The sequence below is a fragment of the Cajanus cajan genome, chromosome 8 (assembly GCF_000230855.2).
Source record: "Cajanus cajan strain Asha chromosome 8, NIPB_CcT2T_4, whole genome shotgun sequence".
Classification (NCBI taxonomy): Eukaryota; Viridiplantae; Streptophyta; class Magnoliopsida; order Fabales; family Fabaceae; genus Cajanus; species Cajanus cajan.
The window spans coordinates 15,169,107-15,182,976 of NC_138524.1; the positions used below are offsets into that span (position 1 = coordinate 15,169,107).

The window sequence follows — 13,870 nt, forward strand, 5'->3', positions numbered from 1 at the left end:
ATTAGTTTTGAAAAGGATCACTATGAAGTTCAACCCTCTCAATCAAATGACAGACTGGTAGTCAATCACGCTCCTTCAGTTCAAAGATGTGTTAGACAACCAGTGATTCAAGTTCCACAAGTTGTTGAAGATTATAATGTAGATCAAGTTGTTGACCAAGAGCAACAGGTAAATGTTGAACAACCTATTGAGCAATCGGTTGGACAACAAGTTCCTGACCAAAGTGATGAGACAACATTAAGAAAATCTACTAGAGTCAAAAGATCAGCAATTTCTAGTGATTATGTAGTGTATTTACAAGAATCAGATTATAACATTGGAGCCGAAAATGATCCTGAAATGTTTTCACAAGCCATGAATTCTAAGGAATTAAATTTGTGGTATAATGCTATGAAAGAAGAGATGAATTCTATGACGTCTAATCAAGTCTGGGATCTTGTTGAGTTGCCTCATGGTGTAAAATCCATTGGATGTAGATGGGTCTTTAAAACTAAAAAGGACTCACAAGGTAACATTGAAAGACATAAAGCAAGACTTGTTGCCAAAGGATTCACTCAAAGAGAAGGAATTGATTATAGTGAGACATTTTCTCCTGTATCTAAGAAGGATTCTCTACGAATAATAATGACATTAGTAGCTCATTTTGATTTTGAACTACATCAAATGAATGTGAAAATAGCATTCCTTAATGGTAATCTAGAGGAAGAGGTTTACATGAAACAACCTGAAGGATTTTTCTCTAGTGATGGTGAGCACTTAGTATGTAAGCTTAACAAATCCATCTATGGATTAAAACAAGCCTCACACCAATGGTATTTAAAATTTCATGAAGTTATATCTTCATTTGGTTTTGAAGAAAACATCATGGATCAATGTGTATACCAGAAGGTTAGTGGGAGCAAGATTTGCTTTCTTGTTTTATATGTGGATGACATTTTGCTTGCAACTAATGACAAGGGTATGTTGTACGAGGTAAAACAATTTCTCTCAAAGAACTTTGATATGAAGGATATGGGTGAGGCATCTTATGTTATAGGCATTAAGATCCATAGAGAAAGATCTCGAGGTATTTTGGGTTTATCTCAAGAGACCTATATCAACAAGGTTTTAGAGAGGTTTAACATGAAAGATTGTTCACCAAGTGTAGCTCCCATTGTGAAGGGTGACAAACTCGAGTTGAGTCAGTGCCCGAAAAATAATCTTGAGTAAGAACACATGAAAAATATTCCATATGCTTCAGTTGTTGGAAGTCTTATGTATGCTCAGGTTTGTACTAGACCTGACATTGCATTTGCAGTTGGAGTTTTAGGAAGATATCAGAGTAATCCTGGTGTTGACCATTGGAAAGCTGCAAAGAAGGTAATGAGATACCTTCAAGGAACAAAAGATTTCATGCTCACATATAGACGAACTGATAGTTTGGAGGTGATAGGCTACTCTGATTCAGACTTCGCTGGTTGCATTGATACCAGAAAATCTACATCTGGCTATATTTTTATGCTGGCTTGTGGAGCTATATCTTGGAGCAGCAGAAAGCAGACCTTGACTATTACTTCTACTATGGAGGCTGAGTTCGTTTCTTGTTTTGAGGCTACCTCACATGGTGTATGGTTGAAGAGTTTTATATATGGACTTAGAGTTGTGGACTCAATTGCTAAGCCATTGAAGTTGTATTGTGATAACTCCGCTGCTGTTTTCATGGCTAAGAATAATAAAAGTGGAAGTCGAAGTAAGCATATCGACATTAAATATCTAGCCATAAGAGAACGTGTTAAGGAAAAGAAAGTTGTCATTGAGCACGTTAGCACTGAGTTAATGATTGCTGATCCTTTAACTAAAGGAATGCCACCAAAGAATTTTAAGGATCATGTAACTCGAATGGGACTTGGTTCCATGATGTGATAATCATTGTAATTACTTGTTAAAACTCTTATTTAGTTTGATGTTTTCTCATTTACCTTGTGCACATACCTATTTATTTTGAGAAAACTCATTAATTGTGACCTGGAATAAACGTATGGTTTATTCATTAGAGCTAAGAGATTAGGATGAGAGACTTAATATATTGTGATACATGGGAGATAATACTCATTATCAAGAGGACCTATCACCATGATTCATATATTTGGTTTCCTATTTGATTGATAATTGGATAAATGGACCAAGTGGGAGAATGTTGGCATATGCGTCATTTTGAAAACTGTTTTTGCAACAGTAACACGTTTGCAACAGCCACGTAAATAGGAAATGACGTGCTTCCGATTTTCACGTTGCTTTCCTGATCCTTTTACTTGCTACGGTTAACATATCATGAATGTGGTCCATTTTTCAATCCATTATCAAATAACTTGCGGATATGGTACCGTGATTCCCGCACGTTTTTCTCCAACGTTCAAAGAGGCTCTACGATGGATTAGAGCTCTATAAAATTGAACACGTATCTCTGTTTTGGGTCCCTGAGCCTACTCTCCTCTTCAGTATACTACACCATCACGTATAGAGAGCAAGGGTTCAGAAACCTGAAGGAGTAAGCGAACAACAATGGCTGGAGGTTGGTCCTTTAATTTCCGCAATTATGAGAATGATCTGAACGTGTTTGCTTTTGATTTTGCCATGTTTAGATCTTTAGGATATTAGTTCTTACACGTGTATCCTAACACAGGAACAGAAATAAATTTCTTATGTTATTATTCTGAATAAAGTTAACATCAACAATACATGAATTATTCCTTAGTGTCATTGATTAGGTCTCAGATGGAGAGAGAGTGGTCTCTTAGTTTCCATGATTATTCTATGCAATTTCGTGGCTGAGTTTGGCAAAATGGGGAGCTTGGCAGGAAGTTCCCTGCTTGGTTTTGGTCTCTGTTTGCAAGAGGGGCTACTTTTCTTTTGTTCTTGCCTTTGTTACTGATATATATAAAAAATATATATTTCTTTATCTACTCTTTTTTTTTTATTTTATTTTTGAACCAAAGTATCTGCGATTGAAGTTAAGGACTAATAAGAGTCCGAATTCTTGCAATAAATGTTTTTTTTTATATATACAAAGATTGATAAGATTTTGATCACTGTTTAAAGACTTTTTTGAAGTTTGTTTCAAATTATCAACTTTTATTTTCAGAAAAAATATTTTCAAGAATATAATGATAAATACTGCTGTCCTTCTTCACTATTGATCTTTTTGTCATTATCCATCTTCACGATCAAGTACGAATTATGATTCATCTTTTTATGCAAAACTTGTATAATAACAAACATTAATAACCTAATATGTGTAATAACATTGTTTTTAAGGACTTATTTGTGTAATGTGCAATCCTCCCAAGGATATAACATATGTTTTTTTTTTCAATAATAATTGAGATAACATTGATGGGGAAAATCCAACACAATAATAAAAATTAATTAAGAAAGAGTAATAACACAACGGAAATTAAATTCCCCTACTTACAAGAATATGTAAGGAGCACCAACATAATAAAGTAAAAAGACAATCCAAACACAAAAGATACAAATGTTTTTAATATGAAAACCCCTCAATGTAAGGGTAAAAACTATGAGTTGTCTAGGCCAAAGAAAAAATTTCACTATGATCAACAAAGAGTACAAAACAGTCTCCAAAGATTGCACCAAACACTGCTTACAATTGACCAAAACAAAACTAACACAATTGCTTACAATTGAGAAATAAGAAGATGAAAAGCTCGCAATTTCTTGTATTTTTCTTGTGATTTTTATTACAATCCTTCTTGAGTGGGACCACTTTAGCATTTTCTCAAACTTCTTTTTTGAAGGTTGTTTTTGATCATCTTCATTTTGATATCATTTATAATTGGCTCCCCCTTCTCCAAATTTATATCAAAACTCTTATTGTTCATATGAACCTTGAACACTTCTTGAATGACTTTTGATAGCATTTGTTCGTTTGCCTTTTTATCTTCCATTTTCCATTTGGACTTTAAATATATTAGTTTTGTTGAGTTTTTTTGAAGAGTTCTTGGTCATAAGTTATATGATTTAAACAACTATCAATAATGCACGAGTTTTTTTGGTCAACATGATATTGAAAGTAGTTGTTCTTCTTCTTGTTACTCCTGAGATTTGCATACATATTTTAAGTGTCTTAATTATCCGCGTTTATAACATTTTGCGTTAGGTCTCCACTAACATCTATAATGTGGATGACTAGTTTTTTTTTTTTTTTTTGCAATGAGGACATGATGAAAAAATTTGGATATTATTATTTTGCTTGTTCTCTTGGAACAATTTCTTCTTCTTATTTTTGCCACCGTTGTTGTTCTTCCATTTGGCTAAATTTACATTCTCCAAAGTTTTTTCTTGTCTCATAAGCCTACTTTATTGTAATGCTTGTAATGCATGCAACATCTCTACCAAAGTGATTTTACTTAAATTCTTCCAAGCTACTTTTGAAGCTTGATATCTTTCAAGGGAAATTACTAGAATTTTTTACAACAATTCTAGAATTAAGAAATTATGTTCTAGTAAACGTACCTTATTAGCAATGCCAAGCAATTTGTCTGAGTATTGCTTAATTGTCTTAGTCTCCTTCATTATTTGTAACTCAAATTCTCTTATTAAATTCAATACTTGCATGCTTCAAATCCTTTCATCTCGAGCATATTCTTCCTTTTTAAGTAATCCCAAATTGTTTTTGTCGATTTGAGAGTTATGATCCAGGTGAAAATATTTTTTGAAATACAGTCAAAGAGACAACTCTTTGCCTTTGCCTTCTTGATTTTTCTTTCTTTGTGAATTTTCATTTGGGTTGTGATAGGATTGTCTGGTAATGCGAAAACATCACAATCTTCTTCTACACCTTCCCAAAGAACTAAAGTCTCTAGGTATGTCTCCATTCTCACTATTCAAAGATCATAGTTTTCTCCATCAAAGATAGATGGAATAATTTGTGAAAAGTTTGTTTTGACTTCTATCTCCACAAATTGTAACCTGGCTTTGATACTAATGATGAATTATTTTATATTTTTATTTTGTAAATATATATTTTTATCAGAGGTTAAATATATATTTTTATCAGAGGAGCGTAACCAAATTTTATTTATGAGGTCTTTATTTTTAAAGAAAAGTTGTCATACAAAATATATTATCTTATTCTTAAAATAAAGAAACAAATCTTAAAATAGTCAAAACATATTAAATCTAAATATTTGAAACATAAATAAATTTTTTTATCAAAATTAATTTATTCTCTTAAAAATATTTAAACATATTCCCAACATTATATACACTATATGACCTCTTTTTATTAGTCAAGGTGAGATCTCCAAAATTAGTTGACGTGAGACTTGAATTTGTTCCCACTTCGTAAAGTTCAGCTCAATATTATTGAATTTTATATGCGTATAAACCTTTTAATAGATTAAGATAATTTTAATACTATCTTAAAATAATAAATTAGAACCTAACTCAATATTATAAGACTGACTTTTAGAATAAAGGTTCCTAGATGATTATATAAAATGAAGAAAGATACATTGATGTAGTTTTCATTCTCCAAATTTATCATTCCATAGCTCTTTGACATATTGATTTGAATACCTTCACTGGATTATTTTATATAAAACTGAAGCATAGGAATACCTTCTCTGTTTGCAGAGTTATATATACCAAGAAAAATGTTAACCCACATTGAACTTAACTTTCTTTTATTTATCCTTGTATTTACTATAAATCATCTGTATTATTTTTACAGTAATTACTATTAGTGTTGCAAGCTTGCAGCATATACAATGGATTGTTAAATGTGAAATAAACTAGTGAGATTCATTGAGAGGCTATGGATGAACTAATTACATGAGATTGGTTGTTATAGACTTATAGTATAGGAAGGAAGGACTATGGGAAAATATTGGTCATTTGTCCTTGTTGGAGGCTGCCTCTGGAAGTTTAAATGTGGGAGGCTTATCAACACCCCTTCTTGAGTATTCCCTCCATCTTCTAGCAGCAGCAGCAGCCCTTTTTGCTCTTTCTTTGACTTCCTCCTCTGCATAATGATTATCATTTTTTTATCGGTAAGAATTATGTAATAAAGTTTGAATTTAAGATCTTGAATATATTATTTTAATCCTATAGCACTAATGATTATCATTTGAATGACTATAATTAACTTAAATAATACTACCTTCAGTCTTATCTAGGATAGTTTTTAACTTTTAATAATTACCACAACCAAATAATCATGCTTACTGAAAGCATACTTCTCATGTGGATTGTGGAGTCAGAATTTGTTAATAGCTACTTAGAGGTTAGAAATTACAAATTTAAATCACCTATAATAAAAGCTGGTGAAATGAAGTTATGAAACATATTGAAAATGAAAAATCATTGGCACATGGAATCTATAATTTACAATAATTAAAACTGTAGAAACATTTTGTATTTTCCAATACCTGAACTTTGGAAGTCTCTTTGTTTGCCCCAAAGATTGTTCCAGAACATATCTGCATTATCAGAACCTTTCTCCTTCATCATTCTCAATTTTGCTTGTTCCTGCAAGACACTCATAATTTTCAATTTTGCTTTGTCTGTGTTTAAGCAGCTTGGTCTAAACTCAAAACCTAAGAACTAGGAATCTTCCAAAAAGGCTCTGTATTATTTAGTAAATATTGCATCATCTTAAACTGCATGCAGATCCTCCCCTTTTTTTCGTAAAAGAATAAGCATTCTAGATTTATATGCAGATCCTCCCATTTTTTCGTAAAAGAATAAGCATTTAGATTTGAAACTTTCTATTACTTAGTGTAGTGGAGAAGAAAGGATTGAAATATCAACATTATTTTCTTTTTATCCAAAATATAACAAAAGTCTTTTCAGAAAACCCTTTTGTGAACCATTGATTTACATGTATGCCTTGAATAAATTTTTTTCCATAAAACAAGGAACAATGAGAAGTCTTAAATGTTGTGTTAGACAGGAAACTTGCTCAGACTTTGAGCTTGGTAATATCAAGAAACTTTTGGCCAGAAAGATTTGGTTGAGTTCAGTTTGGTTTCTCAACAAATGGGGACATAAATTTAGTCCTTGAAAGATGAGAAGTGACAAGGTGTCAATGACCGAAGGACATACATGATGTCACTTTCTATCTTTGAAGGACTAAATTAATGTCAGTCAATTTTAAGATACCAACTAATGTCAACACAATTTTTCAGTATTAAAATGGTAGTTTGCTTTAATTTTTCATACCTTAAGAACCTTTACATTTTCCAGAAATTAGTAGGAAAAACAATGATAATTCAATACAATTAACTGCATGTAAATAACCCAACTAAAGCATGAAAAAAAATGGTGAATGAGAATATAAAAGTTGTTACCAAGACTTTTGCCTGTCTCTTTTCCCATCGGGAACTTGCCTGCCATTAGTATGGTTGGATCATGTTAGAGGAGACAGCACATAAATAGTACATATATGCTAAAACCCAAAAAAAGTTGGGCATACTGTCTAAAACACTTTCTCTGAAATAAGCATGAAAATTATGAGGCAAAGAACATTATAGAATGGAACAATGATAGTGGTACGATGAATATTCTGAAGTAAAGCTCTCTTTTAATCCATGTTATCATCATGACTTTTGAACCATTGTTTCAAGAGTTGGAAATAAGAAATTTCCAAATTCAAGATCCTTCAGCCATGTTGTAGGGCCTGCACAATATGATGATTTCAACCATGTTTTAAACCAAGAAAGGCTGATCAATCCTCAAAATGTAGTTAAAATCTTGGAAGAAAACCTTTGAATATTTAAATAATCTAGTAGTCTATGAGTTATGCTTACCATTCTGAAAACATCAGTTGATGCTGCTCCCATTCCGGAAAGCATTATGGCAACCTGTTCATATTTAAGATATTCAATAGATATATTTATGGTAAACAAAACGCTTAACTAGATCATGAGCATTCACAAGTCCTGATTCCATTTGGATTTGGTGATAGGATTATAATGTATACCACTAGGAGCAGAAAAAAAACAAGTCACCTTTCTTTAGCCCATTAGTTATCTAAAACTTCGTTCAAAAGGAACAAGATTATTACATGAGAGACAAATTTAATGTTTTCACAAATAAAGAAAAGGCAGAAGCCTAAAAACTGTTAAATTCACACTAAAAATGATCAGAAACCGTGAAGAAGTATCCCAATTTGAAAGAGAAAAAAAAAAAGAAGATAAGACTTGTTTATAACTGTTTTTCATATATCAGTTGCATCTAACAGAAAAAATAAGAAGTGACCATATTATCTTAGGAATAAAAATTATAGGGTAAGAAAGATCACTAAAGAAATAGAAATAGAAATTGTAACTTTGGCCTTACATTGACTCTTTCTACACGACGCATTTCGTCTTCAAGCAATGATAGTTGTGCAGCTGATGTCCAATGAATGCAGTCAACAGGGCTAAAATACAAAATTTCTGAAATTAATTTTTGAAATCTCCATTTGCCTAGTTACTTCACAAACAATGCCTTTGTCATATCATGAATAAAAAACTCAAGTGTCCAACAGCACCAATGGAAATTAAAAAAAAAAAATTTTTTTACTAAATAAAGAAGGTTTAATCCTATTCCTATATTAATCTATGCCAAACCAACAAGGGTAGGGAAGGTATAATATTTATAGTCCCCTGTTATATTTTTATCCCCTAGACTTTCAACTTTTCCGTTTTTCTGGTTTCTACATATTTGACTCCTTTCTCAACATGTCTAAGCATGCAAGAAGTCAAAGGCTTAAAAAATTGTAGTTCATAACCATTAGCACTAGCACAAAAAAAAGAAGGATTAAAAACATAACCACAATAGATGAGAAAGCATGCTTATTCTGGAGGGTTTTGAATTTGTAATTGTAATTAAAATCATTTGAGTTAACCGTTGGCTGATTTGAATATGCAGTTGTCAAGTGGTGTATGAATAAGATATATACGAGCCAGCATGATTTGATGAAAATTCAGTTGATTATCGTCCGTAACATACTAAGATAATCAATATATACTATTGTAATGTAGCCCATAACTGATATCCCCCTTTTTATTTCCCGGTAAAATGCAGGGCCAAAGACCTAAGAACAATTTAATCCTAATCATCAATAATAAAATGGAGAATTTTATAAAACAATAGTGGCACTTAAGGCAATGTCATGACCACAATATAATAGATCAGTAATACAGTAACAGAACCAAAAACCTATTCTTAGAAACAAAACAAGGTCATGGTAAGACAACATTAAAAAGCAGAAAGCGGGTTGAATTAAACTTCAAAAATGCTTAAAATGAATGGAAACTATGGATAGAAAAAGAGTGATTAGAGTGACCAGTGACGATACCAACTATCAATAGCCTGTTGAACTAATTCAGGGTTCCCGCATTGGCTGTACACTCTGGCTCTTCCAAATTCTTCCTCTATTCCAAACACATCACAGGCTACATTGGCACAATTTTTGCAGCCTGTTCAAGGAATTTGAAGTACAATTACATAACATGCATAGTATTGTCCTAGTTGAGGATCTAATAAAGACATGAAGCAACATTAAATTTTTCTTTATATATCAATTAATTACATTATGCATGGCATTGCAAATTTTAGTTGTCTTTGTTGTCTCATTCGCTTTACCAATTCCTGGTAGACCCAAAATTGTTTTTTCTGTAAAAAGAGGTGACATCAAGAATGAGAAAAAGTACCTATGCAGCTGAATTCATCAACAAAAACATGATCCTTTGGGCTAGAATCATCCAGAAAAGGGTTGATTGAAGTTAAAGAATACCCATGAATTTCATCATAAATCATGCGCTGAATGGGATCACTGAGCACCTGCACTGTAATAGTCAATTTACTATATATAAATAAAAAGAAAAACACAATTAAACTTGAACATCATTTTTTTTAGGTTTCAAAATTTGATATAGAAAATGGAACCCACCCCATAGACTTCATTGATGAAGGTGCAGAAATTGGTTGTCTCAGGATCATTGCCACTCAAGTCCGGGTGGCAAGCTTTCATGCAATTGTAGTAGGCCTTCTTGATCTGTGCTGGAGTAGCATCTGGAAGCTGGTAAAACACCAACCAATAATTAACATACTATGATACTGATATTCATCTTGAAAATATTCTCTCACTTCCCTCCATTATAACATTATTCTCATAGCCACTGTTTATGATTAAAAACAAAAAGGATAAAAGAGTTTAATTTTGATACATTATCAAGATTTTTATACTTGAACTAATTAGAAATAGTTCTAAATGTGACTTTAGAAATAATTATTACAACATTAACAGATAATTCTAAATGTGAATTTAGAAATAATTATTACAGTATTATGTCATGACAATTGATTAGATAATAAGTTAAAACCTATATTCTCTTCCCACCACAGACGAGACAACTAATCAATAAAGATTAGTCATAATCATTAAATACCGTACAGCAATATAATAGTTAAAAAAAAGGTATACCCTCTTGTAAAAAAAAATTACCCTCTAATTAAATTCTTCTATTTTTACTGTGAAAATATCATTGATGAACACCTCAGCCTACATTACTAAAGAAAAACTACCAAATTTAATTGGTTTCTCCATTGTCTCTAAAAATTACTCAGATGAGAGAGACCCAGCATAAATAATAAACTATGTAACCCTTTCGACTTTGGAAAATCAATCAAAACATGGATGGAAATTTAACAGAAGGTTTAAAGTTGTATAAAACTAATACGACACATTTTATTTATTTATTTATTTCACAAGACTTTCATTCTTTATTATTATTTACCCTGTAGGAATATTTTTGGTATGAGCCATGAGGTAAAGAGAGGAAAAATCAGAGTATTTGATACATTACCAGACCCAAAACTGCATAGTAGTCATCTGCAACAGTTTCACTCGTTGAAAATGATTCTTCAGCAGCAACTCTCACCCTTCCACACCCTCTTCGTTTGCCATTAATGTGTGTTACAAAGTTCGAAGAAGTTGCAGTCTTTGGCATCATCATCCTCCATGAGCATAAATTCGTTGATGGATTGTGAAGTTTGAGAGGTTCTGTGTACACCGGAGACAGTAACTGGGCCATTCAAATGACCAATTCCAGTGAAAAGAATCTTGTCAACGTTGAATTGAACTGTTGAATCGAGAGATTAAATGACATAAAAAAATAAATAAACAAAATTGTTGATAATCTTTTGAATGGAAAATTGTAGAATTCGAATTTTTAAGGTGGAAGAAATTTGGGCCTAGAATATCACAGGCGGTGTTGATGACGTGGCAGTGTGACAACCAATGACATCCACAGAATCTAGTCGAACCTAAGATGAATCTGGGAGAGTGAAGAAAACGAGGCAAAGTGGGTTTTACACGAGAATGGCACGTGTCATCTTGTGCACACATGCCAATCATTTATCCCAAAAAAATCAATGCCACGGATATTTTTATTTAGATTTTTTTTTTCCGAAATAAATCAGTGTTAGTTGGTGCCATTGTCACGTTAGATTGTGAGATTTACTTTTTAATTTGCAATTAAGCTTTAGATATTTCTTTCGTAAGATTCCATTATTTTTATTTTTATTATTTTACTATATTGTTTGTATTTATTGACTTTAATAATAACCATTCAAAGAGTTACGTAAAAAATAATATAGTAATATTTTATTCACCAAACAGAAATAAAAGAACAGAGATCAATATTAGTTATAAATAATAACTTGTTTTCATTATTTAGTAGAAATTAAGCGTATACATAGACATCATGAGATCAAACGCAAGCAAATTACTAGGAAAGGAAATGATGGTTACGTGCATATACTAAATTAAGCATTGATTTACATAAGGATTTATAACAGAATTCATGCAGTTGGATAAGAGGCATACATAGCAATTCCACATAAACCTTCCTTAGCAAGTATATCTCGTTTCATCCTTAAATACCCTTTCTCACCCCATTCAGTGCCCCATGAATTCTTTACTAGCCAATACTTGGTGCCACCACGAGCTTCTCCATAACCAACTACTGTAACACAATGATCTGTTTTAATTCCACACTTGCCTGCAAATATACCACTTGAGTAAAATTGAAAATCATATCCTGTAGATTCAATATAAACTGACACTGGTTGATGTGCCACAGCTTTCAGTAGTGCCTTTTCACTATTAGAGGGAACTTTCTCATACCCTTTAATCCGAGCTACACCATGAGTTTCCTTCTTAACCTTACATGTCTTGTTATTTCCTTTGTAGGGGTAATATGTTTCACTTTCTATGCCTCCTTTCTTCGCAATAAACTCAAAGGCATCTTCTATATAACCACCGATGCATCCTTTGCTTTCACCTTTCACACAATCTACCAGTTCTTGCTCAGAGAGAGACACTAATTTTCCTGTAGTAATTTGGTGGATACCCTCGGTCGCAGCTGCAGCCGAAAATGCCCAACAACTACCTGTTTTCACAAACAAAACAAAGTTAATTAATGTATATTAGCACAGTTTTTGATTCGGTCTTTCTAACCAGTGCCCTTAGGACACTTGTTAGGGAATTATGTAGAAAATTTTCATTAAAAACTAAAATAAAATTCTGCTAGAGAATTTACATATACATTTTTCAATAAAAACTCTCTACTTTTGATTCTTTAACCAGTGCACTAAAGACACGAGTTAGCATGTTCCTTTTTATTAAGCACCAATGAATTATATAATTGAAGTGGTGGAACGAGGAAAATAGAATCTTACGACATGTGCCTTGGTCCTTGATAGGGGTAACAGCACCTCTTTTCCTCCAGTCCATGGTAGCAGGAATATCAGTGACACTCACACTGTCATACCTAAACGATGTTTCTGTTACTGTCTCCAACCTTTGTGTCTTCTTGTGACCATTAGTTAGTAAAGCCTTAAATTCTTCATTATGTAGGTCCGCAAATCGATTAATGCTAAGGTTGAAAGGTTTGTCACCAGCAGCATTGAATGACTCAATGAACTGCACGTTGTTTTTGAATATTTGGAAACGTTTTTCCTTTTCAGCAGCATCCTTGTAAACCTTACCATACTGTGTCATCCACTTCTCATGTCTCTCCGATGTGCAGGCCTCGGACAACCTGCGAGACATTACGTGGCATGTGCACACAGTAAGAACGAGGAACATGACTAAAATATAGTGGTTTTGGCTAAATGAAATCATCTTGTGATAAAAGCTATTGGTTTTAGAATAGCTTTGTTGAACAAAGAAAATTGGCTTAGTTTTTGCACGAAAAGTAGTGGCAAATACAACTAATTTATAGTGGTAAGGGGTTCCTGAAGAGTTGTAATTTGATAGTGCATGAAATAGTTGTAAGCACAAGTTGAGCTTGGTTTCCTACTCAGATTCTTAATTACTAGCACTAGAGGACGTGTGTAATGCTAATTTGTTCGAGTCAATTAGTCAACATTCAAAGATATCCTTTTCAACACAATGTTTTTAAATGAACACAAATTTGTAATAAACTTATTCTATTTTATGATCAATTTAATTAATTTGGAATGATTAGATTTGTAAATATTATTTTATTATAAAATGTTATAGGAGATGTTAATTGTTCAGTAAATTTACACTCGGTATCATTTGATTGTCATATATATACACATAGACATCTTAAATCATTTTAAAGATAATGTAAATAATTTAGTGAGTAACAATTATTTCTAGGGAGACTAGAAAGAGAAAGGACAAAAAATTGAAGTTTAATTTGAATTAGAATAATATTATCACTTGTTGCATGTGTTTTTATTTTTAGTCATCATCTAAAATATCTGTTATTAATAAAGACAATTATATATATATATATATATATATATATATCTAAATTCATATTTTTGTTGTTTAAATGATTTAAAACTT

At 32.2% G+C, this 13,870-nt stretch overlaps 2 protein-coding genes and 1 pseudogene across 2 annotated transcripts; 1 reads left to right on the top strand and 2 right to left on the bottom strand.

The window, feature by feature from the left end:
* The first annotated feature begins 1,215 nt into the window (after positions 1-1,215).
* Positions 1,216-1,902, top strand: LOC145950262 (secreted RxLR effector protein 161 pseudogene; annotated as a pseudogene).
* A 3,765-nt stretch (positions 1,903-5,667) lies between these two features.
* LOC109799447 (chaperone protein dnaJ C76, chloroplastic) lies at positions 5,668-11,207 on the bottom strand. The gene is made up of 9 exons (XM_020360012.3): positions 10,854-11,207; positions 9,938-10,066; positions 9,699-9,828; positions 9,344-9,464; positions 8,341-8,422; positions 7,809-7,862; positions 7,350-7,388; positions 6,429-6,528; positions 5,668-6,022 (listed from the first exon to the last, which is right to left on the bottom strand). Exons 1-9 carry the CDS (start codon positions 11,079-11,081, stop codon positions 5,892-5,894), a joined length of 1,014 nt encoding a protein of 337 aa, XP_020215601.1. The 5' UTR covers positions 11,082-11,207; the 3' UTR covers positions 5,668-5,891.
* Positions 11,208-11,691: 484 nt separating this feature from the next.
* Positions 11,692-13,290, bottom strand: LOC109799446 (senescence-specific cysteine protease SAG39). The gene is made up of 2 exons (XM_020360011.3): positions 12,730-13,290; positions 11,692-12,440 (listed from the first exon to the last, which is right to left on the bottom strand). Exons 1-2 carry the CDS (start codon positions 13,172-13,174, stop codon positions 11,851-11,853), a joined length of 1,035 nt encoding a protein of 344 aa, XP_020215600.2. The 5' UTR covers positions 13,175-13,290; the 3' UTR covers positions 11,692-11,850.
* Positions 13,291-13,870: the final 580 nt, after the last annotated feature.

Bases quoted from the DNA above. Each gene is read 5' to 3' on its own strand.
- LOC109799446 (XM_020360011.3), bottom strand. From the start codon at position 13,174: ATGATTTCATTTAGCCAAAACCACTATATTTTAGTCATGTTCCTCGTT. The intron at 12,441-12,729 runs GTAAGATTCTAT...TTGTGAAAACAG, and splicing joins CAAGGACCAAGGCACATGTC to GTAGTTGTTGGGCATTTTCG.
- LOC109799447 (XM_020360012.3), bottom strand. From the start codon at position 11,081: ATGGCCCAGTTACTGTCTCCGGTGTACACAGAACCTCTCAAACTTCAC. The intron at 6,529-7,349 runs GTAACAACTTTT...AGTGTCTTGCAG, and splicing joins AGAGACAGGCAAAAGTCTTG to GAACAAGCAAAATTGAGAAT. The intron at 6,023-6,428 runs GTATTGGAAAAT...ATCATTATGCAG, and splicing joins AAGAGACTTCCAAAGTTCAG to AGGAGGAAGTCAAAGAAAGA.